General features: G+C 42.4%; 1 protein-coding gene across 4 annotated transcripts in view; it reads right to left on the reverse strand.

Annotated features, from left to right (window-relative positions):
• The window catches only part of SRGAP2 (SLIT-ROBO Rho GTPase activating protein 2), a 112208-nt gene that overhangs the window by 59154 nt on the left and 26537 nt on the right, over positions 1 to 26517 (reverse strand). For all 4 annotated transcript variants that reach the window (XM_040616396.1, XM_040616394.1, XM_040616395.1 and 1 more), the window contains exons 3-4: positions 15296 to 15488; positions 5772 to 5934 (exon numbers count right to left, since the gene is read on the reverse strand). In XM_040616396.1, coding sequence (XP_040472330.1) covers positions 5772 to 5934; positions 15296 to 15488 — 356 coding nt within the window. The remainder of the gene's footprint in view (positions 1 to 5771; positions 5935 to 15295; positions 15489 to 26517) is intronic.

The following is a 26517-nucleotide window of genomic DNA, read 5'->3' on the forward strand; positions in this document are numbered from 1 at the left end:
AGACACAGGAACTTAGACATTTGCGAATAAATATGCTTTTCTTCCTATTAATACTCTCTGATTACTTCAGAATTTTGTTATGTAAAAATCTGTCGCATTGAAAAAAAGCCAGTTTGTTCAGTAACTGCTCGAATTGACTGGGGTTTCCATAGCCCACTCTTAAAATTTTTTTTTTCTCCCCTTCAGTTTGAACAAGACTATCAGTCTGCTTCTAGGGAACTCTCAAAGAGACAACAGAGAGAGTGATTAAAGATACCAAATTAAAGAGACTGTTTCTCAAAAGGCTATACGTGTATAAATAATACCAAGGGATCCCACTAAAAAAGATACGTCCGTAGGCAAGAAAACCTGATAACCACGTAAGAAACAGAAAGGTTGTACAATGAGGAGAAATCAAGGGCCACATTCAAATGACAGGGTGACAGGGGGATAAAGTGAAAGGGAGAGAAGGGAAAATCAAAACAGGAATCAGCTCAAATGGAAAAATATTTTGAATACATATATATAAATATATAAATTAAAAGGGCCAGTCTGAAGAAGGGTAAGCAGGAAGAAATCAAAGGAGTGCTCTCCACAAAAGTAGATGGAGGAATGAAAAGGAGCGTGCACGAGAACAGGCACTGACATCAAAGCACGACGTCTTCCAGGAGAGGGAGAGGTGACCAGAATAGCAATGCTGGGTGGCACACGGGCTTTAAACTTCAAACTTGTATGAAACCCAGGGCTAAATCATTAAGTGTTGGACAAATAAGAAAATATTACCTCCTTCCCGAGGTGTAAGAATTTGCTATTAAGACAATTCCACCAGTTCTCCCCGTTTTATTTGCTCAAGAGAGCCGTTATTTATTCCACCATTTATCTTCCTATTCTTTTGTAGTAGCACAGAATTACACTGACACCATTCCTGGGGCCAGTGGCGCCGCTGAAGCCAAACGTCAGATCCCCACCGACACCAACGGGACTCATCTGCACGAGCGCTATAGCAGCAAGCCCCTTCCTGACAACAGCTTTCACTGAAATGGAAAAATGTTTCCTCGGGAGAAACCAACACAAAGGGCACAGAAAAAGAGTACACTCTTCAAAGGATACCTACACCTTAGGTTGCAAGTCTCCAGTAAGATATAAAACCACGTTTGGTTTTGCAGGGAGAACTAACTGAGGAAGTAAACAAATCCGAGAGGCAGGAAAAAAATGGGGCTGACACATACTGTACATCCAGCACCACTTCAGTGCTGGCTTTGGCAGCAAACCCAGCTTCTCTTATCAGCAAAGATACCTTTGAAGTGGCTGGCAAGCTTCCATCTAACACTCAAACAATTAAGACCCTCCACATCGTAACACAGCCCTGGAGTGGGATGTCTTCATCATAAAACACGAACAGAAAAACTGTGAGACACAAACAAAGCCACAGACCACGCAGGCTTTCCACAGCACTGCGAATCCGTACGCTGCAAACAAACTCTCTGAAAACCTGTGTGCACCACACTAATGCAGCTATGCCTCTCAGAGCTCGCTCACATTTGGGGTTTGATAGGGACCCTGGAATTTGCCTTCCACAGCTTCACAGAAAGTTCTGAAGCATCGCACAGTAGCACTATTTTCCACACAGCTCCTCTATAAACTACCTCTCTTTCCAGACTGCTAAGAACTTCTGCTAGAAGCAAGACTGCTAAGAACCGCTGCTAGAACTTCGGAAATTCACTGATCTCAAGACAGAGCCATCCAAGCTGGACTGTCAGCAGCGCTGTGCCCTTTGCACGACTGGTCTGAGTGGTCCAAGAGTGAACACACAAGAATCTGTCCCAGCCTGAGGAACCTCCACCGCAGCTGCTGGAAGAGACCAACCCTCATCGCCACCGCTAATGATGCTCTTCCTGGGTTGCCCACCTCAGGCTCCGCGCTGCTCCAGCTGCGCCACAGCCAGCTCCCACACCGCTTGCCTCCGCATCCCCGCGGCCCTGGAGGATGTGCTTCCTTCCCAGCACCGACCTTATCACACCCATCCAGGCCCTTTGCAGCCTTAAGGCTGGATTAAGGCTGCGCGCTGTGCTTAGATCTCTCTCATCTGAAAAAGCTCAGCACTTCAGAGGGTGCGAGATACAGCAACTCAAGAGTTTAGCAACAAAAGGGATCTTAAGCACAGCCTTTCCACCCAGCCTGTCCTTCCAAGCTCACCTGCTCAATCCCAGCATGACACAAAGCACTGATTCAGGAAAGCCCTGAATTATGAATGGCCCAAGAAAAGGATCTCATGCCTCGGGTTTTTATTTCAACTGCCCTCAGCAAACAAGGACGGCTATCCTCTCCATATTTCATAGCATTATTGACCACCCAGTGAGCAGTTCCTAAATGTACGTTACTAGAACCTGCAATCAGCCAGGTACATGTGTAACCTTTTTCAAAAGGTATTTTCCAAACAGAAGTGTACAAAATAACGTTCCTCAGACTTTCAAACAATAAACTGTCCTTGTTTTTAAACAGAGACTCCCTGTGTAGCATGAGACAAGGATAGAGCTCCCAAACCAGCAGCAAGATCAGCAGTACAGTTCCAACACCTACAATTTCCATTAGAAATCAGTAAAAACCAAGGTCCTGGGTTAGGCCAAGCCCGAGTGCCCTAACAGCATCACAGCTAAGGCTCTTCCTCCTGCGGGTTGCGTTTCATTAACCTGTGCTGCATTTTAATTTGACTATACCGCATGCGTTAGACCAGGCAGGAGATAGTGTAGAATCAGTGAATGAGCTGGAATGGCCGCATGGCACAAGAGAGGCAGGAAACTCAGGTCTCAGAAGTAATACAGCCAGTTATTTCACTGACGTAGCCTGGCTAATTAGATCTGTGGAGAAGCTACACAAATTTCCTGAGATGTAGCACCACACTAACGCAGCTATGCCTCTCAGAGCTCACTCACATTTGGGATTTGATAGGGACCCTGGAATTTGCCTTCCACAGCTTCACAGAAAGTTCTGAAGCATCACACAGTAGCACTATTTTCCACATAGCTCCTCTATAAACTACCTCTCTTTCAAGACTGCTAAAAAGTGCTTAATTTTCCAAACTGCCACATACTGTGGTAGCTCTTCTCCATTAAAAATGGGAAAGGATGTCTCAAAAGTTTAAAAAAGGACGGGAGAAAGTATGGGGAGCAGGAGAAAAATGTTCTTTCAGTTTTTCTCATCAACAGAACTAATTTCCCTTTGGGCTAGCATGGTTTTAACTTCTGGTTAGAGGCAGAAAAATATATACCACTCCTAAATATCTTGCCAAGTCAATTATTTCCCTTCAATACCTACAGATACTGATCAGAAAGGCATCCTGGCTTCACCAGCGGCTTGCTGAGCAGCCCTGGATAAGTGACTTCATCCACTTGTCCCTGGTTTTTCATCCAGGGAAAGGTGCCATTTGTCTGCTTATGGTCCAGAGACATTCTGAAGTTTGTTTGTACTGCTCTTGGGACACACTGAGTACTACAAGAATGCTACACAGGGGTTTTATAAGCAGACAGCATTAAAAAAAAATCCATGGGATATAAAGCTGATTTGCAATATTTTAACTGCACACTATACCTGTTTTCTAGCCTACAGTAGCTTTTGCACCAATTCATGCTGCTTCTTGCAGCTCAAGAAGGTAAAAGATTTAGTAAAAAGGCACAAGTAGTGGCAGAGTCAAGTTCAGCCAAGTTTCTCTCAGCTGCTATCTTACTCAACTATGTGACACTCTAGATAAGAGAGGATGCGGTTTTTGTTTTTAACCACCCAGCACAAGTGGCATAGTAAACTAATACCTGCTTTGGCCTTCAGCCAATTTGGTATGCCTGGCAAACAGTTGGACAATGAGCAGTTGGAATTTAGTAACAAATGCCTTTTGTTTGCACAAACTAATACAGAGTTTGCATTTGGTCTGTGAGAAAGAAAACAGACCAACGACAACATACCCCTCGGGGTTTTTTTTGTTTGATTTTGTTCAAGCTCTACTGCCCAAAATAAAATAAAACAGGGTAAAACCATGCTTATGCAAGGCGCTGAAAATTAAGACTCTAGTTTCCAGCCAAACTGGGATAATATCAATTTCCATGTACTACTTTGCCGAGCCATTTTCTCAACCACCTTCCTCAAGCACACCCCTTGTTGAAATTCAGTGGGGAGATTACTTCTCCTTTGGAAGGATTAGAGGAATTGAAGAGTAACTGCCATTCAATAATCCCGTGTAAGTATCTAATCAACCATAATGTAATTACCAGAAAGTTTTAAAAGGTCAAAAAGGCCTTAGCGTGACATTAGTTGAAAAAGAGAAGGTTCCTCCTCTGCTTGAGCAATGTCTCAAAAAAAGAAGCAGAAGAGAAACAGAATGTAACATCTGAATATACTTTTCATACTCTGTTGTTATCCATTACCAATTCCAAAAACACGCAGAGGACCAGGAACACAACAGTGCACTTACACTTATTTTCATTCTCCTATAGAAATCAGTTGCCAACACACACAAATACTTGCTGTAAAAGAGCAAATGCATCCCGCTCTCCAGGCAACACAGAAGAAGATGCTGCTCCTTCAAGTGCATCTTGACTTTAAGTATCACACACAACGTTGAGCACAGTTCATTTTCTAGCAGCCTAAACTGACCGCATTATATAGACTGTCTTTATCAGTTAAAGCAATATAGGTATGTTAAGAAGCATCTGAACGCTTTCCTCAAGACATTTCACAAGATTGTCAAGACCAGAGTGAAAAGCCAATGAGGCTTCCAATTACTGCTGACTGCACCTGAACAGATTTTAATTTTCAAGTCACATGCTACTCACATGACTTTTTTAATGAGAACTGGCAGCACTGAAGGTAAAAAGACAGACATGAAAGTATGCTAGGATATTTTTATCAAAAGTGTTCCTCTTCCATTTCTCTCTCAGAGGCAATGTGATTTAGGGTGAGTCTCCACAGAAGAATTCTTTAGAAAGCTTGAGTGGAGCAGCCCCCTTCTCTAGGCCTTGCAATAGTAGAAATAATTTTCCAAGATCATGACACATTGCAAGGGGGTGGCAAGTGGGGGAAGAGGAATTGCTTTCAAAGTTAAGGCTTGCCATGTTTTTAACATGTTAACTAGCAGGTGTTACAGCAATTGATAAATCTCTGAAGAGACATGGCATTACCATTTAATAGGAGCTTCAAAGCTTCCATATCATGTTTCTTCAACTGGAAGGACAGATTCTTAAAAAAAAAATAAATACCCTCCCACACTGTCCCACCTTTTTTTCCCAGGTGGAAATCAAAGGGAGAGAAAGGGGACAGGGCTAACAAGAGACCTCAGCTGTATTTTCTCCTTTTTCCAGAAAAGGACAATGCATCCTTTTATTATCTAGCACTGTAGGAATTCTCCCTAATTTTTCTTTTAGCAGTAGTTTCTCCTCAGTGGCGGTTATAGATTTGTCTTTAGAGAGTTGCTCTTGACTACCTATATTCAGAGTTGAAGACCCAGAGGGTTTCTGCATATTTAATAAAAGTTTCAAAATGCATACGAAACGGTGAGCAGGGTACAAGGAAAAGACATGGCCTGAATTTAGACCAACAAATCTCAACTGACCACTTTGGGGAAAATCCTAAACCACCAGAAGAATAACAAAATAAAGAAATCAAAAGTAAGCCAAGCACAGTTATCCAGAGAGAGGAAAAAGTGTTGGGCACGGTCAACAATGAACTGATGCACCAGAAGTAACAGCTAACACTGTATTTGAGAAAAGCCAAACAAAAAGGCATGTGCTGTAGCAGTCAGTTACCTTCTTGAACAGGCGCCCCGAATCTTCGCTGACCTGGACAAAGCGCGGGATGATGTTGTTGAGATAGATGTCACTCAGGGTGGTGTGATCCCTGCTCTCCCGCTTCACTTGATTCAGCAGGAGATTCCAGCAATTGACTGGTGATAGCACATTCTGATCCTTCCTATAAAGGACACAAAATAGAAACAAGAATTGGATAGGACTTTACCTGAAGTGGACAAAATTACTCTGTTCATGGTGTTCTATAAAAGGTAGAAACCCAGCTATGGGACATATGGATTTGCTGAGGGAAAGGAGAGCAGAGGAAGGCTATAAAATGACTATTGCACATACAGAAAATACACCTTCAATTATGCATGACTACATTCACATGGCCATGGGCTCCTGTCCCCCAAACAGATCAGTCAAATGCAAGCTACAGTATGCCAAATGTAGGCTTTAATTTTTTCTTTTGAATCCAATATTTCATGCATAAATTACAGTGCCTGAGGGAGAGTGATGGCTCCAGTGTCTGACAATAGGTTTCACAGCACTGTCCCAGGCATTTGTGACTTAACCACAATAAAAAGATTCCAAGCATCCAGTTAGCCAAATAGCATCTGCATAGGAAGCAAAATGTTATGTTTCATGTACAAAACCAATTATGTGCAAGCATCTATATCTGTCCTGAGCAAAAGAGAAAGCAACATTTATACCACCTTTATTTTCTCATCATTGAACTTTCTCCACGTTATTATGGCTGACTCACCCTGCAAATAAGCAATACAAAGGGCAAAAGGAGAGACGAGAGGAGCCTCAGTTTATTTGGATCAACATTTCATCTACTGAAAGGATTAAGTAATTTCTTTAAGGTACAACTTCATACTAGATGAAAGCAAGGACATGAGCAGTGATTTTGCATGCTCCTCCAGCAGCCCCGCAGCAGCGTTTGGAGCTGGCAGACCTAGGTGTAGTCTTAACTGCCTCATTCACTTCTCTCTAGATCTGTTTATCATTTGTTTACAGTATAACTAATACTTACGTAGAAAAAAAGCAAGTCAGATCTCTGGTGGAAAGCCAAAGCTCTTCTTGACTATTGTGCGCAACTATCACATTTCTTTCCTCTTAAAAGAAATGCAGTTTAATTTCTGTTAGAAAAGGGAGCATCCTGCGCTTAAAAGGACTGCAATCTCTTCTGCAAGAAATGTCTGACATTGTGAAAACCTGAAAATTAAGCCATGGCAGACTTTCATTACCCTTCTCATGACATCAGCGGTTGGATTCGTAGTGCAATATGGATAATTTTAGATAAAGAAGAATAGTTTCAGAACAGCTGATCTTGATGCTTTGTTTCTTTTCCTTAAAAGAACGTATAGCTCAGGAAATGACTACAGCTTGTGATCTGGACTGCTTCAAGGTTTAGAGTGCGTGTGTGTGTGTGTGTGTGTGTGGTGGGAGAGGGGATATAAAAAGGATTCTGGACTTTTAGTTCTCTTGGTGTTTTGAATAATAATTAAAAAAAATAAAATGTGAGAAGGCATAGGGTTTATTTAGAGACAACACTTTCCTTCGTACTCTAGTGTCCTGTATTGCAGATGCTGCTGACACAGAACCAGATGGAATGATCAAAATGCAGAACTGTACAAGGTTGAAACTGCCAGATGTTAAGCTGTATCAATCAAATAGTTGCCCCTGCGTCTGCAATCAGTGTTTTCAGCATACCGTTTGCTTTGTTAATATGCCAGAGAGCTAATGAGTAACTGTGAGACTCAGCTACTCGACCTGTGAATCTACAGGTACTGACCCAGCTGCAGCCGCCCTCAAAGGGCACAGTGCAGACAAGGAGCCGTATGCTCCAACTCCTGCCAAAAAGACATAAAAGCCACCACCACAAGAAAAAGTAATGTAGGCATTAAGGTTTGGGTGGTTGGGGTTTTATTATTATTATTAGTTAGATGAGACAAGAAATAACACCCAGCTTTCTTCCACTAAAAAGAGGGCAGCAGGAGGAAAGGCACCTCCAGAAAGAGCTCCAAGGAGCAGTGCTGGGTCAGAGGTGTACAGTACAGCATCAAAAGATGCTAAAAATTGGTTTGCTTCTTTACACCAATAATATAAAACTACTTTGCACACTGACTTAATATTTGCCCTCTAAAGCTGGAAGGGCTACAGCAAGTGAAAATTAATCAACTACCATAAAAAGCCTGGGAATGAAACTTAGGAACAAAAAGCTCAAGCTCTCCAGCAGCTGATCTTGCTCTAGTCTGTTACTGCTTCATTGCTTTGCTGCATTGCTCTTTTCCTAAGACTAGCGCAGGCACAGATCTCTAAGCAGCCAGAAGTCCAGCTGCATGCAGCCGCTAACTTGCCCTCTCAGGCTTTGTACCATTCATCTACATGAACTGCCAACCCAAAAACTCAATGGTTTTGATCCTGCCTACCTCCCATCACATTCTCCACGTCGTTATGAATTTTTGCTGTCTGCTCCACTAAGGGCACCTGGCTGTTCACGGTTGTCCCCACTGAGGCATCAATTCAACCCCACCTTGAGTAGCTTGCAAGAGCTGTGAGCAACAAGGACCAAGGGTTACGAGTATAAAGAATACATGCAAGGGACCAGAGAGCAGCACGGTACGAGTGCCTTGCTTTCCCAAGAAAACTAAAGCACCAAATGGGAACCAGAAGAGATGCAATAGTTAACTGGACAATTCCCAGCTGTCCAGGCTGCCCTACCACAACACCCGAAGCTATTCTAAGGCAGCACATAGCACAAATACCAAGAGCCCATGAAAAGCATGGTGAGTAAAATTGCTGGTGTCTAATGGCGCCAGATGGGTTGTTGACACACTCCGTGTGGTTAGACATGAAAGGCCATCCTGCAGGAAAAAATAATCACAACCCACATGCTTCCAATCCGTGACCAGGATTGTCACCTTTGGGTCTGTGCAGTGAGCGCCGCACCCTGAGCTCAACCTCATGCAACCACAGCTCTGCATGCTTCAAGATATTTTTTTTGTTTAAATTCCTTTAATTTCTTGGTGTCTGTTGATTTCACTAACCCCTTCAGCAACTCATTAAAATGGTACGTCTTGCTTTTGTACAGGTTCATTGTTTTCATGGCAAGGATTTTACAGGAAGCGAGACAAAAACTCTCCTTCATTATTTGCTGGTGACAATTTTCCTAGCACTGGCCAAAAGCAGATAAAGGCAGGCTTTAAGACAGAAATGAAACAGAAAAGGAAAGAGGCAGTTACTTGCTTCAAACCTTCCAAGTAGCCTTTAAAACTACACATGCATTAACTGTTAAAGCACCTCTACAAATGCAGCATTTTCTGGGGTGGAACATGGCAACAGTTTTCACAACACAGAGCAGAAGTTACACAACTGTTTACAACAGACCCTTTTCTATCATAACCACAAGCAGATGGCAGGGAAACAAATTGCGATTTTCATTAACCATTTCAATTCTCAAAGGAGCTGGCAAATATACTCTGCTTCCAGTTTCATGTCACCACAGAGAAGGGCTGAAAAAGGGAAGGAAAATATGAAATAGGGACCGCTGGGTATAATTGAGAGTGAGCTCGATTTCCACAGATTCAGCAGCAGGACTGGAGTCAGTATTCGCCCTTAAGTAGTAAAATTGATGAGATCAACCCAAAACTTCAGGACCTGGGTATGAACTTTCCTGAAGTGCTGGCGATTTCACATTCACAACAACTGTTTGACTCAAACTTCCCCCGCAAGCAGAGGAGGAGGAGGAAGAAGATGCCAAGATCCAGGTTTATTTCAAGCACTATTTATCCTTGTTTAAAGATCGTGTGATGATAGTGAATCTGGGGAGTTTATTTAGGTTAGCCTAAATTACACCAGATCACAGCAATCGGGGGTGTTTGGGAGCAGGAAGAGGAAGTTGTGCGCGGATTTTTAAGGAACCACAAAGTATGAAGCTCTGTGGTTTCTTGGGTGTTATCTTGATCGGGTCCTGTGCAACTTCCACTTCAAAGGTTTTAGTCTCAAAAAGATCAGAGGGGAAGATTTGAGTCCCAAGTATCTGAACTGTCTTAATTAAATTACTCATTCATACAAGGAACTCACAGACAATCCAAGCCTTACCTGCTTTAAGGCAAGCAGGAGAGCGCGACAACGGCCAGCGATGCTTAGTTTGGCATTGACCCTGTTCAGAGCAGCAGCAGCAAAATTATCTTTAAAATGACCTCCTCCCCCTACACTAGATTAAAACCAAACCACACCACACCCACTAACCAGGAATAGGAATATTGGGTTTCCATAAGACAAAGGAATGAGTCACATGAAAATATTAAATAGAAAGAGAGAAACACTTAAATTAACATAGGCACATCACATTACCCGCGTAAACAGAAAACTTTTCTGGCCATCCTTCCTTCAAACAGGTTTTTAGGAGAGTCTCTTGGTGGTACATACAAAACCCCAAGTTTCCTGTTCCATCCCCCTGCCCCCCTCAAATATTTAGGATCTGTTTCCTAGAGGTGTGCCACAGACATTTCCAGACCTGGTACACCCCGAAGTAATGATCAAGACCCTGGGAACAGAGAAACTGATTTATTTCCCACCCTGCACACACTACCTTTCCCATCTCTAACAGTGATCCGTGGGCTCAGGTCTCTGAACCCTACAGGGTGCACGCTCTGCAGAACTGACCTCCTGCCCAGCTCACCTGAACTACCTGCCAGAATAAAGTACGAGGTCAAGGGAGAAATGAAAAACTTATTTTCATATCTGTGCAACTGTCAAGTCCATCCTGCAAACCACCACAGCTAGAGCTAGGCCAAGTGTTAGAGCACAGACATTGTTTCTGTAGATACTTTTTCAAACCTATCTTAATTTTGTCCTCTGCAGTACACTGTGTGAGAGTAGCTATAATCATACCAATGCACGCAGCGTGATACTGAGGTCACCGATATGATGAAAAACACCACAAAGATCCTCCCTGAGGTTTAACATCAATTTTTTCTAGTCACGTATCCCAAAGCTCTCCAGGTTCAATGAGGTCACTGAATAAATGAATTTCTAAGCTTCACGCTAAGAAAAAAAATCTCCAAATGTTATTTGAAAGACTCAGAAGAAGTGTTCGGGACTCTGCTCCATCAAAAAGAATCACAAGTCAAAATAAACTACGATAGTATTTAGCGATTAAAACACCACCAAAGTCCACATGACCCCCAATGTTTTTGTCAATAACTCCCTCACAGCCTCTATCACCTCTCTCCTTTAAAGGAAATCATTTCACCGTCAAGGGAACTAAAGTTGAACTTCTCTGCAAGCTGCTCATGCAAATCAATGCTTGATTTCCCCTTAAAGTCTTCCTGACACAGCCCAGTGTTAACTGCAAATTTTGAGAATTACAAGCATGGACGTACACGCTGCTCCCTGCCCTTCTCTTCCAAAAGATTCCAGTTATGAACATCTGTTGTTTACAAGTGCTCAGCCTGAAGGTTGCCAGACTTATTCTGCATCTTCTACTTTCAAGGCAAAGGCTGCCAGAAAGCCATCTGAATTTCATGCTGGGATATCCTGGACATTCAGCTCTCCAGCTGACAATTGCTACTCAGTATCCTACTTCCAAAGATAATCTTGATTTAAAATACAGCCTTAAAATAGCATTGTCTTTTCATTTTTTCTTTTCTTTTTTCTTCCCCCACCCCCATTTTCTCCCTTGAAAGGAATCACTCGAGGTTTTTGCCATGGTTTTTATATTGTTAACTGATTATTTGAATAAGCAGATGCCTTTAGGACAAAATCACATTAAACAGGAGAACTGAAGTCTGGAGCTAAAGGTCCCAGGGTTTCACGGCAGCGGGCAAACGCCTTCCTCTGAGGATGGAAGTCAGACCCCCATCCAGCACTGCTGCCTGCAGGGACCCCTGAGACCCAGCAGGCAAGACTGACACCTGCTGAGATGGATGCTCTGATTTAACCGCTGCACAAGAGACCTTTAGTTAAGCAGATCTTTAAGGAGCGATGACTATACCAAACCTCTTACAAGTGCTTCTTGGTCAGAACTGGAATTATAAGCCTTGACTGTTCAATGCCGGTTTTTTCCCCTTCAGTCCTCACATCTTGCACAAGGGTATTTACCAATGGGCACTGAAGAGGCTTTACCAAATATATATGTATTTTATATGACTGTTCTCTTTAATAGTCTGTTCTAATCGAAAAAAACATTTTTAAAAGAGAATAGGCAAAGTGAGGTCTGACAGCCATGGTAGAGTAGTTAAAAGCAAGTAAAACCTGGGATATATCCAACTGCCATCAACGTGCATGTCACCTTGGCTAAACCAATCTGTTCCCCTTCTTCGAAGATATAAAACGAGAATAACATACACCTACCTCTGTAAATCATTTTAAGATGCTCCAGTGAAGCTAGCTTCAAACCGCGCAATGCGCAAGCACCCTTTCAGTCCATCACCAGCTATACACAGCTTGCTGTCAAGACCCAACCACCTACGTTTCAAAACCCATATGGAAAACGTAGCCACCTGATCAGCTCACCCTCTGATGCAGCCACATCTAAGAAAAATAAACCCCATGCAATGCGTCTGTTAGAAACCCAACACAAGCCTGCACTTCACACTGCTCTGTGTGCTTTTACCAGCTTGGGGATGGATGGTGGAGGAAGCCACACAATCCAATTTCAAGGGTCAGACTGAAGCCTCCTGCCCTTGACAGCATTCCCTTAAATGAACACATTTGGAGCAACTTGGCAATTACATAATAGCTATTGAGTATGAAAGCACATGCAAATTACAGGGTTACTGCCTGACAGGTTTCCTCCTTGACAATGTTTTACGAGATCTAAAATCGGCGAGTGACATGGTAAGCAGCCACCGAATGATACGGTACCTTCCAACATAATTATCATGTTATCGAAAGAACATGCTATTACTGTATATTTATAGGGTCACAGCAAGGCAATTACAGAGTAGCCACCCGCCTGTGCACATCTCACAGTCATGTAATACCAGGCTCCTTCGGAGGAGAAATCTGAGGGCTGGCTTTGATCAAATGGTCTTCTGGGGGCTTCCAAATGAGATTACAGCTTCAGCATCTACAGAAAAGATACCAGCCAAGTTACTCTTCGCTGTTCAGACAGAGCAGTGCTGGGGGTAGGTAATTATAATTGGGACTGCTTCCTTACTGATCCCTGAGGTATCCTGACACATTCCTGGATGTTACAGCCAGCAGACACCAATGACCGACTATGTAATAGATGGAGCCACCCAGGACAGACGGCTTCACAGCCGTGTGCCACTGCTGTGACAAATACCGCCCACAGACCCAGCAGCCTTAAGAGGTTTTTGTTATTTTCCTCTATTCCAGCTCTTGACCAAATGAACAACTTGTACATTTGCGACTCAAACCTTGCAGGGGTAACACTTTCCAAGAGCAAGATGGTTTTCTGCTAGAAGCTATCCGCTGCTAGTGTAAGTGAAATCAGGAGCCTGAGCAGCAGTATCTTTCTCTCTGCAAAGCAAGATGAAACTCACGCTCAGTAACACTTTTCTGAGTATTTCATGCTATGCCCTGGACTTGACCAGAAAAGCACAGACATTTAATTCAAGAGTTCACATGAAACTTTTATATGCAGATAAAATCATCTGTCCAATTCAGGCTACGCTCAACAGCAAGAATATTTGAGGTCATTTTTGTCCAGGTACAACTTTATAAAGGCTAAAGTACCAACAGCTCAAAAAGTGGGAGCAGGGGTCTACATGAGCAAAATGCATTAGAACAAAAAAACCACCAACCACCAAGACTTCTAAAAAACCCTGTAGTGTCAGTCAGCATATTTAATTCACATGTAGGATTCTGTTCGTGTATGGTAAAAACTTCCACATTATAAAGTCACTCAATCTCAAAATAGGAAGCTATATACAACAGTATATAACATATATACAACTTTCCCAACACTGAAAGCTGAATACAAAAGCGTTGCTGATGGGGGGTTGCATATCATGTAATACAAAGGAAATCACCTCAATTTTAACCAGGAATAACTACTAATAAACAGAAGACAACCAATCATCATGCAGAGGAAAATCATAGACACATCATTTCTTTAGTGCCATCCTAAAGGCATATGCAGAATATACACAGTTTATAGTTACGAGAACACTTTCACTGTAAAGGAAAAGAAAAAAATACTTCAGGCAATTATAGCTCTATAGATACAATGAATAATTCTTCTCCAACCTGTCAAATAGCTATGCTTGGGAGTCATGCTTTCCCAACAACATAGCACAATGTGCGTTTTAAATGAGAACTAAAGTAAACTACATCAAAGCTGTACAGAAAGGAAGCTAAAATGATGCCTTACTTTAATGGCTTTCACAAAAAGAGCTTTAGTGGAAAGGGGAAGGTGATACATCCCCATATCCCTCCAAACACAGCAACAACAACAGAAGAACAAAAATACACACAATGGCCTGACCCAAACAATGCTAAAAGTGACACTGCGCTTTGGGTGGAGGCAAACCCAGATGGATCCTTTCAGACCAATCTGTCCAAAGCAGAAGTGATTCAGATCCCAAGACTGTTTTTGCTCGGTGTTTTCCCCAGCTGCTACCCTGACAACAAAACCCAACAATCTTGTGCACTGCCCAGATGTCAGCAACAGGAGCCCCATGGCTGTGGCTTTATGCTGGCCACCTACTCGCTAAGCTGCTGTCTCCATGCCACGCAGCCTGCACCAGGCCCTTCTTCACCCAGCGGTCCTGTCCTGCATTCCCCTTGCTGGGAAAAGCACCTGCATCCTTTCCTCCAGGCAGGAGTCAGTAGTAAATCGGGCGGCTTTGAATCCATGAAACCACGTTCCATATGCATTAGCCATCCCAACTCGAGCAGCTAAGCGGGGAACAACCAAAGCAGGATTGTCAGACCTACCTGTAAATAATGTTTCAAGCAGGTGAGACGATTGATTGTCAATAAGGACATCTTTAAATTTTAGTTGAGTCCCATCAGCTAGGGATCACACACAGAGCACGGCTCTATTTGGAAATACTATTGGCCTTACTTCTCTACTGTTTTGAAGTGATAGCAGCAGAGATACAACACTCAAACCCTGCACTGAGTATGTGTAGGATATTGAAAACAGAGGGCTGCAATGGCAGATCACAGCACATAACTGATTGGAAACAGATACCCTTAAGAAAACAGACCAAAGCCCCTGACACTGAAGGAAATCCTGGCTTTGTCTGTCAAATCTGGTGTACAGCTTTGCCCACCTTCCCAAGAAAATTACACCTTTTAGACGTGCCAATTTTTACCATTCCATCCCCTATTGACAACATACAACCTGCCAAGAATTACTGAAATGAAGTTACCAACCATGCTATGTAAAAACATGAAACAGGCTCTGTGTTTAACACAAACTCGGGACACGTTTTATTCCGACATGCACAACAGTGCTGGTACCTACATTCACCATATCGTCTCTTTTTTACATTCCTACCCTTATAACCGCATCTACAGGGGGAAAAGGGCAAAACCAAAGGCAAATACTCTACTTGAATTGCTGGTCTTTGGTGCTCCTAGTTTTAGCCAGGAATCTCTCAGCCAACTTCTCCAAATTCCTTGAGTAATCCATCTCAATTTCTGCCTTCTTGCGGAAGAAATCCTGCAAGTCCTGCAGTAACTGGACGCGAAGCTCACACTGCTGGTCAAGGCATTTCAGCTGCTCTACCAATTGGGCACGGATCTCTGTAACAAATAAAAGCACTGAAGATTAAACAAAATCCCGTTAAAGAAAACACCATAAAAATTCTCCAGTCAAATACAGTTAAAAATACGTTCCCTCATTCGTACTATGTCAGCAAAGCTCCATTATGATTAACCGTATCTGCAGCAGACAATGATTGCAGTTGCATCTCGGATGCACCGGTCGCAGGAAAGCCATCCACCAGCCAAAACCTGCAACCCAGCACACAGACCTACAAGCAAAGCTTTACTGCTGAAGAGTGCATCAATTACAAGTGTCGAGTGCATTTTTGGCATCAAGAAGAAGTGGTCACTGCCTAAAAATGTACTGAATCTCAGTCTGGAAAAAGGGCTGTATGCTGCAATACCCCATGTCAGCTCAGAAAATCACTTCAGGGAATTTCTGTAAAATTCCTTTGCAGACTACTCTTGATGCAGAAACAAGACATTGCACATACTGGGGCACTCCCCAAAGGCACCAATTTCAGATTATTCAGTTAGGTACTGACTCTCCAGCTGTGCAGCTCTCATTTATAAACCTAGCCATTGAAACAGATAAAGCCAGACCTTCGGAGAGCCAACATGATAGCGCTTCCCATTAGGGAATTATCTCCAGGAAGACTATTTTTCTTTTTAAAATATATGCAAGTGGCATACATCTAAAGGATCCATAAAGTACACAGATATAGGTGTTAGTATTATGCATAATTACTGAAGATATCTGTATTAACACAGTATTTTACGCTTTTCAAGCATTTTACAAATATGAAAACTTCTCAGATTAGCCCTTCAAGCCAGGGTATTCTCCTCTTCTTACTGATGCTGAATTTGAGGAAGAGAATATTGTAATGACTTGCTCATGGTCAAACAGGACAAGAAAACACAGCAGAAGTGTGTCAGTCAGTCTAAAAATGCAGAAATATTCCGTGATGCAGCTAGTAGAGGTTATTTGGCTTTTATACAGGCAATAAACTCAACATGAAAACAATAAAATATGCACTTTCATCTAAAGGTCTTTGAGCACTCAAATTTTAGAGATGCCTGATACTGCTTGACTGTTATTGCTGCTCTTCACAAAGGTTTTCAGAGACGTGTTGTTCCAAGCTGCATTCAGAATTGGCAATAAAATCAGTAACATTCGGGTCTTCCGCATGCACAGCTTTGTATCTATGCGTTGCAACTGCAGGCACCCTCAACTTTGTCACCACAACTGAAGACTGGTATAATTTTCCAAATGCAATTTTTTAATCAACTACTTCATTGCTAATTCCTGAGATACATAATAACAGAGGCTAGCTTGGCCTCCTCAGTATGCTTGTCCCTTTGCCCAGAAAAAGCGTACCATCTGGACCTCTGAGCGCTTCACTCTTGCCATGCTCTATGAGTATCAGTTGCCTTGAATTGTGCTCACATCTGCGGGAACAAACAGTTTCAGGGGGGGCAGGATTTGCAATGAAGAAAGCACGCATCTTTATTTTAGGGACTCTAAAACCCAAAACACGTGTATACAAATACGGCTCCTAGTTAGGCTTGCCAAAAAAACAAAAAACAAAACAAAACAAAAAAAAACAACCAAAAAAACCCACAACAAAACTGTGAAAATGTGGGTTTTCAAGCTTGAAGATGACCTTGATTAGCACTTTAATTTGGTAGTATCACTTCTTTGAGACTGCAGTACCCAGAGGCTTCTGTAGCTTATTGTGCAGAGAAAATACAGGCAGCAAGGTCATAATACAGAACAAAACAAGAGCAGGCAAAACTGTGACATGTGGGCAAAGCTAGTCAAGTTTATTTTTTTTCTCAGGAGAGAATGTTAGAAAACTGAAAACTTCTGTCTCTTCATCAGGAAACACAACTACAAGAAAATACACAGGCTTGAGTTGTCCACATACTTCTTTAATCAAAACCACTTCAGCACGCCCATTTCTCTGGGTCCAGGGAAGCCCAGGCTACGCTTTCCCCTCCAGCCCGGGTGGCTGCAGCTGGAAGGGTGCAGGTTCACCCCTAGGCAGCGACCAGCACCATCTGGTCCTCCTGCCAGGGCTGGCTGGAGAAACAAACCCTGAGGAAGCTACAAGGAACCTCTACCCTACCGCGCTCGCAAGGGCACAACCCTCGGTCCGCAGGGAAGGTGGCACGGGGAGGTGTGAGCAGCGCTAGGTAACACCTGCGTCCTGCATTTCTTGCAAGTCTGTGGGATTTCTGTGTTTGCTCAGTTCCAGCTAGAAATAGTATTTCAGGATCAGAAGGGGCTGGGAGTTGCACGGGGAAAGAATGAATACTTAAACACATTAGATCTACTAGCACTTATTTAAAAATTTGCTGTTGATGCTCAACATATGCTATATACATCTCCATTCAGCTCAGTCCCCAAACTACTAATGAATTTGCAAAATTCTACACCAGCAACAGGTTTAGTCACGTGCAATGCAAACAAGACAACCCCATTCTCCCTGCAGCTTTGTCATTAAGACTTTCATACAGAAAAGAAGGTGAGGTAGCTAGACGATAGCAGCACCAAAATGCAGAGTACCGTAGTGTTTCTTTGCTGCAGTGAATCAGTCTGCCTAGTCCTTAAGCTGACACTCACCTGCAGGTCTGACATTCAAGAAAGAACATCCTTCAAGGCAAGGACTATTAGAGAACTCTTCCTCCCTTTGTGTCTTCTCCTCCACCCCTTCCTCAACAAAAGGGATGGTCCCAACATGGAAACAACTCTATGACCTTTTCAGAAGTCCCTGGGCAAAGACGTTATTTTAACAAGCTGTGGCTTATTTCCTAGACCCATGAAAAGGTATCCCACGAAGAAAATACTTGAGCAGATTTGTCATTTTCTGCTAAGCAGATAAAGAAAGAGGCACAGAATTCAAAGGCAGCCAATCTCTTCCTTGCGCGTGATATATCTGTTTGTGCATTTAGGGCTTGATGATCTGCACAGTGTTATTTTTTTTCTGAAAAAGTCAGCTACCCTATTAGCATGGATGTTTAAAAAGAGGAGTGGGGTAGGAAGAGAATATATGAGATACAGCTCAGACACGTAATGGTGTGGCCACCCACCCTTCCCTGTGCTACAACCGATGGATCTTTTACAAGGGTGACAATGGCAAACTCTGACATTCTTGATCGAGAAACTAGCTCCAGGATCAAAAGCACCACTTCAAAAAACCCCAGTATTTCTCAAAAACTAGAAGATAACCACATCACATGCATTTTAATTATAAAATTACGACAAAGCTCAAGTTTTTGGCTCTCAAGGTGGGATACTTCACACACAGCTCTCCTGCTAAACAGCCACAAGAACTGGTAACCTTTTCCTTTAGTAAGAAATGTGATATCGGCACTTTTTCTTTATAAATAAACTCAGTGTTTTTTTGAGGGGAACAGTGACAGCTGATCGGGCTGCCCGCAGGGGAACAATAAGCTATTCAGCTCCAGCTTATCAAGTCTGCGGCGCTGGGCTGGAGAAGGGCAACCTTGCTCATCTTTCAAAAACACACTACACAGTACTTTGCCACAAAATAAAATCAAGAATGCAGGAATTTCCTGAGGCTTACTGGGCTTTCTGGAGTATAAAGTGTCTGCTTGTTTTCCCATTGCTTACACAAGCAAAAGATATTTTTTTCCCGGACTTACTCTGAGAATGCACCATGGCAGAGCCAGAAGCTGTGTGTGCTCTAACCCACGGGTCACCATATTACACGGGACCTTTTTATGTCTGCAGTCACAACAACCACTTTAATTTTGAATTCACTGCTTTTGCATCTTTTAATTTACACAGGTTATTAGGTTAACAGCCACTTAAAACACCAAAAAGCTTTCCACCTCCTTTCCTTTTCTAACACTTGTAGACCTTGGAGATCCCACCCACTGTGATCATTCAAGACAAGGAACAGCCTCCTGAAGACTGTGCTCCTCCTGCCAACGCTTCAAGTGCCTGAAGGTAAATAAACACGTTTAATTCAAGGTCAAGGTACCTGCAGCAGAAATTAGGATTGAGCACCAGGTATTCTTATTCTCACACCAAGCCCTACCCTGTATTGCAAAATCCTTTCTATTATATTTCAAGCTCACGTGGCTGACTACAAAATCAAAACGTCCTAGTACCAAGAGGAAAGTTTTCCATCGGTTTAAAACAAACCATTTATTCATTTTATCACCAGATCACAAAGTCACCTAGGTCACAGAGGGACAGAGTATTGTATAATGCTAGACAGTTGCATAATTTTACTTTTACCCTTTCTGCAACTACCTTTTCCACATTCCCTGTGGCACTCAGCAGGCATGCCCAGTTATTAATGAATTCAAACTGTAAGGAAGGATCTTTTACATTCTGTACTGTAGTCACACCTGTCGTTCTCAACATTTCTAATCTATTTGATATTTTTTTTTCCTTTTTAAATTCTGAAGCATATAGAGTATTGATAGGCACAAGCGATATGAAGGTAACCGTCCCCAAATAAAATGCTGGTATTTAAGTGATGGTGTCTCTAATACTTCCACGGAAAGGTCATCACCAGTAGTTTCTATTATAGGTAAGTTAAGAGATATGCTACATTTTTAACCTACCACCATACCTGGTCATATCTTTAAAAAAACTGGATGATCTTCATTAACCGATTGTTCCTGCTTGAAAAAGCCTGCTAGTGAGTATCTAGGTGGCTAGTTACGGGATAAGTGTAAGGTCCCAAAACACTCCTACCCTACAGTCTTGGGAAGGATCCAGTAAACAACAGTAGGCTATCCTTAGTTTAATAATTTAAAAAAAAAATTACTTTTCACACTTGAGCAAATAAGACTAGCAGTGCAATCATGGACCTCTACTGAACAGTGGGGGCTTCTCAAACTACACTGAACAGGAGAGGGTTTCTGCAAAGCTCCTGGCAAGAACCTGCACTATCATAAAACCATTATTGCCAGAGCAGACAGATATAGACACTCTGACTGGAACCATACCTGGCTCTTTTACAGCACGCAATGTTCAGCTTCTGAAAAAGAATTTACCAAAATGATTTTTTTAGCCTTAAGCACCCTATAAACTAAAGTTGGAAGTACAGAAACAAAGAAATTTCTGTACCAACTTGTTCATTCTTTGGTAGGGCATGTATAAAGCTAGAAGAATGAACTTGGACCCAGGAGACCTCCTTGCCCAGTCAACTCACGCACTCTAAGCAACGTTCCTGCTCCAAGCAGGATCACTTCCTTAGGCAGGGTTTCAACTCTTCCCAGCGATAAGCTTTAACTGCTCCAACTGGATAGCAACACGGTGAATCACAGCCTGCACAGCACAGAGTACCAGGAGAAGACACAAGCAGCCCGAGCTGCTTTTCAGTATCTAGCTACATCTCCACGTATCTGTATTGGAGCTTTCTCAAGATGTTCCCACCCCTACCCCAAATGCCATGCTGTATAAAAAGATGACAAGCTTGGGAAAGGAGTGGGATGACAACAAAACAGAACCACCAACCCCCAGCTCCCGCCCAGATTAAAGAGCAATCCTCTCACCCACACAAATCCTCTCCAACTGGCAGAGCTGAACTCAAAAACCATCCGTGCTCTCGCCTTGACTCAGTGGTCCCCCACGGCCGCTTTGTGAGGAGCGGTCCTCCTCCCGTGTTAATGCCACGTAAGTCTAGTACAAGCAGGAGGCAGGTCAAAATCAAGGTAAAACTGAACCAAACCATGAATAGCAAGGTGGAAGTCAGCAGATTCAAAGCCTTTGCATGTAGCTCAGTTACCCCTGACCTTTCAGGACCCCCACCCCTGTACACAAGAAGCGATTGTGTAGAAGGACTGGAAGACATCAAGCATTAAATTGCACGCGCAGCTCTAAGACAGTATTATCTCTCGTGCTGCTGAGTAGCCTAAGAAAGACAAAGCAGTCCAACAGGAGCAAAATCTCCACTTCACAAAGAAAATCGGAGCAGTAATTTTAGATCTTGTGCTTTGTCTGTGACCAGTTTCTTCAATCCCCATCTGCTGGAAGCTGCCACGCACTTGGGTGCTGAACATCAGAGAAAGATAGCATCAGTGGCACTGGCGCCCACCTGCCTCACTTTGCAAACCTTTAAGATTACAGTTTAGGTTGACCTTAACGCTCTTTCAGTTTCAAAAAATTAAAACCAACCAACACTACAGCTTCCAGCAAAAGTTAAACCCACTGAAATGTATAAATAAAGTTTAGAAAATGCTTTGGATTACAGATTTTTACATATTCCCAGCACGTTACTGATTGCTAAGAATTGTCCACATTTCTTCTACTGTCACATATAAGAAAGGCTGTAGTCCAAAAGTGAAAGACTTTGTAGTTTTGTGAAAATAGCCTCAGTATTTTTTTTGGTACACGACTACAAATAGGGCTGTAACAAATGACAGACAACAGCCCAACAACCTATGGCTGGGAGGTTTAATGACTTAGAAAAGCCTTTATACAGTAACAGGAAGAACTTCACGGAACAAACTGCGCTGCTAGCTGAAAGCTGTTGGTCATTCAGAGCCTTAAAAACCTCCCTGGTAATTTAAAAAACTAGGCTTTGAAGTGAAAATGATATAAGAGGAAAAAATACAGTCTTTTGTGTATAACTAGAGCCAGGAGTGAGATTCAGGTTCACAATCCTGCCAGAAACTGAATGCCCTGGAAAAGGTATATTTTTCTTTAAAAAACAGGATATACCTTACCTATTTGAGAAATACTAGCATTGGGTAATACACATTGACAAGAATCCCTTTATAGTTATAAATACATAACCAGAACTGCAGGTGTTAGTAGCTGAAGTTCTTTCTAATACAGATTGATAAAATGTTTTGAGGTGTAAGATGAGTGCCTGAAGTTTTGAATTAGCGAAGTAAAAGAAGAGGATGCAAGACTCGCTTAAAAGTGAAAAATTAAGGCTAGCCTCAGCGAAGTACTGAGGACACATCTCCTATTTCCGTATCTACATCATAATACATTTGCATAGCGAATTACTTGGGTCTACCAGCTTTTCTAGGCACAACAAAAGTGTCACAGGAGCAAGGCAGCCAATGCTTTCTGCATTTATTACAGTTGTGCAACGCCTCCATTACAACTGGTAGCTTGGAAATTTTGCAGCTTTAAGCACCCTTCAACCAGAATCCCATTGAACACAGCAAGCCTATACATTGGTTTTCCATACCCATAAACACTCATTTGCAATTCACAGACGGCAAACTGATGCAAGGCTTCAGATCTGCAAAGCTTTTAAGCAAATGCTTGAAATTGTCAACATGTTTAATTGCATAAAGTTGCCAAGGCATTTAATTCACACAGAATTCAAATTAAATAGTCAGATATTTTTTTTTCTTAATGAAATAGCCATGAGTGTCTCCTTTGCTATTATCAAAACACAGTCCATGCTGTTGACTTTTCAGGGAAGATGTTTAAAAACAGAATCCAGGTTAAATTACCCTGTGCAGGAATTCACTGCTCCAATTCTAATAGCAGAGCATAGCTAACTCCCCCTGTGTGCACAAGCAAAGTCCTCGTCTTTGTAACTAGTCCATAGTACACATACAAACTCTGATAAACTGTAACATGTCGAAGTACATGGGGCAATATTATATATTAAGGTTCTCCAACTGTTTATTCAAAACAAATAAAAGTGTATCGATTCATTTCAAGTGAGTGAAAATCCAAAACCTGCATGCAAGCAGCAGGAGCATTGCAACTACTTCTGCCTACAGGAAGTTTCACAGCTATTTTAGGATTGTCTGTGCTCAGTTAAAGGTTTCCCCCAGATGACATCAAGCAAAAAAAACAACCAACACAAGAAAACACACAAACCAAGCCTCACACAAACTTTTGTTTACACATTCCCACTTAATAAACGCTGGATAAAATACTACGAGCAAGTAGTAAAACTACATTTTATCACTGGTCTGCAGCATGGATTTCTGTAATAAACAAATTAAAACTCATTTTGACACATGGGCTATTAGCGTTAATCAAAAGCCATACACACACACACCAGTTCACATTTTCAAGTACTCAGAAAATAGTTGGGGCTAACAAACCCCCCGTAGCCTCTGGTAAAAAGTGTCCCGAGCGCCTGTGCTCTTGGGGAAGCAGAAATTGCTTTGGGCCCACTGAGCAACCTGAAATAGTTTGTTCTCCAAACAACATTTTAATAGTTATTTCAATGGCTTCCTCTCATGCAGGGTGATGAAGCCAACACTACATAAATGGCCAAAAATTTGGTGAACCAATGCAAGGGGGGGTTTTTTGCCTGCTTTAAATGCCCCTTCTGCTTCTGGCCCAAGGCAAACCAAGTCTCCCTGAAGCACCAGACCAGGCGTTTTTCATCACACTCTCCCACTGACCACTCAAACCATTCTCCCAGAAATATGAGATTCTCTCCTCAAACAGCATTGTGTTAATTACAAAAAAAAAGGTAGTTAGCAGTGCAAGGAGCCTAGCCTTGGGCTCCCAGTTATAGGAAGGCAACAACAGGCAATAAATGCAGTAAGGAATAAAGCTAAGCACATCTTGGATGCATTTTCAATCAAGTTACTCCCAATTTCTCACAAAACCAAGGATGGCTACCAGTAAAACGTAAGTTTCTGGTTCCTTTCTGGGAGAGGACAGGAGTCGGGATCTCCACTAGGTATTGCACAAGGCGCTCATGTGCCAAGGAACCAAAGCTTAACTCCTGCTCCCCCAGCAGCCCCAGGATCACCCCTGTCACCCCAACCACCCTCCATTTCCAGATGTCCAGCATGCTACTGGCACCACTATTTAACATTTTAAATGTCACAAAAAAAGTTATGAAGGAATGAAAAAAAAAATCAAGTTCAGGGATAGCTGATGAGCAGCAATCGATCCTGGTCTTCCCCATGCAGCATCAGAGAGTAAGAATTAAACAGACTGACTGAAAAGTGTGGGAAATGTACAGAAACACCCTTCAGAAACCATGTTAATTCATTTACAAGCAATGAGCCGCCTGGGCGTGGAGAGAGGGAGGGAGCCAGGTACTCATGGCTCTTCATTTGAAAACAGGAGGAGATTTGAATGAAGAATGTTGTACTGCAGTGTTTCACAGTGCACAAAGGAAGTTAAATTCCTTTGCAAAGGGAGAGGCTGGCACATGCTTTCAACATAAATGTCTATTTATTCTAGAATGGAAATCCATCAGGAAGAGACAGCAGAACAGGTCTGTGAGACAAAAGCAGAGTTAAGATGGGGCTGACCCAGCTGAGCGCCGCCAGCGCAGGGTGCACCGGCTCTTGCCCCACCGTCCAGAAACACCCCAGCCCTGTGCAAGATGAGGGCTGCAGGACACCTCCACACAGGACCATTGATTCATTTCTTGATGCTATCAAGAGCATCCACAGAAAGCAGTGTGGAAAACCATTCCTTACTGAAAAAAGCCAGAACAACAACAAGCAGCTAGAACTATGTCCCGAAATCACCACGAAGCAAGAGATGGAGGATCATTCCGCACTTCGTCATTCTGCAGGATGCTAGCACTTCTCCTCTGCTTTACACAAAACACACCAAAAAAACCCACCCCAAAAAACTGGAAAAGTGGATTTTAAAATGCAGAATTATCAGCATTACCTTTAGTTTTAGTTCAGATGCAACAAAAGACAAAGTGGGGCTGGTTACCTCTATTTTGCCAAGTTGATGAAGAACCAGCTTTCGTCTATGCCACTAACTTACCTGACACCAGATGTTAAGAGAGAAACTCTCTACTCTTCATTTCTGCAACCCTGCTTCAGGCTATTATACGCCCACCTTCATAGGCAATCTTGGGTACCTACAGTGCCACTACCTCTTATTGTCCAAGCAGGACAACTCAACTCCATTCCAAACACTCCTACACCTTTAACAAATAATTAAGCCTGTGTCTCGCTTTCTCCATTTTTAAAGCTACTCAGGATACCCGACATGAGAGCTCTGTGTTTAATAGGAGTCAAGCCTAAACAGCATCCATCAGTAACATTCACCTCCCACTCCCCAAACACACCCCTTGAGTGACAGTGGCAGAACTTTTTTCAAAAAGAGCTCAAAAATAGGTGGAGGTCTATTTTTTTTTTTTCCCCAAAATCTATGAGTACCATAATTCAGAAAGGTGGACTTTAGAGCGAGGATTCCCCGCCCCCCCCTTCTCATTTTAAAAAATAATTCTGGCACATTCTTCCCAGCTGTTGTTTCTACTAGTCTCTGCTGTGCTTTCCTGGCTGATTTTAGAGCTAGTTTCTTTGCAGCCCCACAGCAGCCCGTCACAACCCCTGTCCCTCCTGAAGCCTGCTCCCCTGCCACACAACATCGAGGAGCTTTTTAATAACCACAGCTCCAGCCCCGGACTTTACATATGTCTTCATTCTAAGCATTAAGATTTCCTCTGCTAGCGGTGATTAAAACAGAAGTGAAACAACTGCTTCCCCTCACCTACAAGTTTGTTTTTTTTTTTCCCCTGAAGTGTTTCAGCTGCATTATGTCAAATATTGTGAGGGGTTTATTTTAATGGTGGAACAGTACTAAACTGAATTGAATTATTCATCAGAAATGTGTAATGTGATCATTATTTCTGGCATCTGCTGTACGTTCTTACTGCCTCAATTCACTTCAGGAATCCCAAATTAAACTCACTATACATCACTAGACTACTACATTCATATGCATCCACACACAGAAACATCTATAGATGAGAAAGTAGCATCCATACACACACAGCCGCATGAAATCCTCCACAGCGCTAATTGTTTCCTCAGGAAAACCGTCCAGACGGACCAAATTCCCCAGACCCAACTCCCAGCTGCCTTTGGTCCTACTGCAAAAAGCTTAGTTCATTTGACATCATCATTCTCCATTTCTCTGTCAAGGGTGCCCCAGAGGTTAAGTAAAGTTTGGAAGTGCTGAAAGATACTGGGATGCAAGAACCCAAAAGAAGTTATTAATCTTAAAAATTATTACTTCTTCCCAATTTGTAAGACCTGATAGTTACACTATTAGACATAAGTATTTCATGCAAAGTAACATCAAGTGTATTTTCCAAATCAATAAAATTGCTAGAAC

The sequence above is a fragment of the Falco naumanni genome, chromosome 17 (assembly GCF_017639655.2).
Source record: "Falco naumanni isolate bFalNau1 chromosome 17, bFalNau1.pat, whole genome shotgun sequence".
Lineage (NCBI taxonomy): Eukaryota > Metazoa > Chordata > Aves > Falconiformes > Falconidae > Falco > Falco naumanni.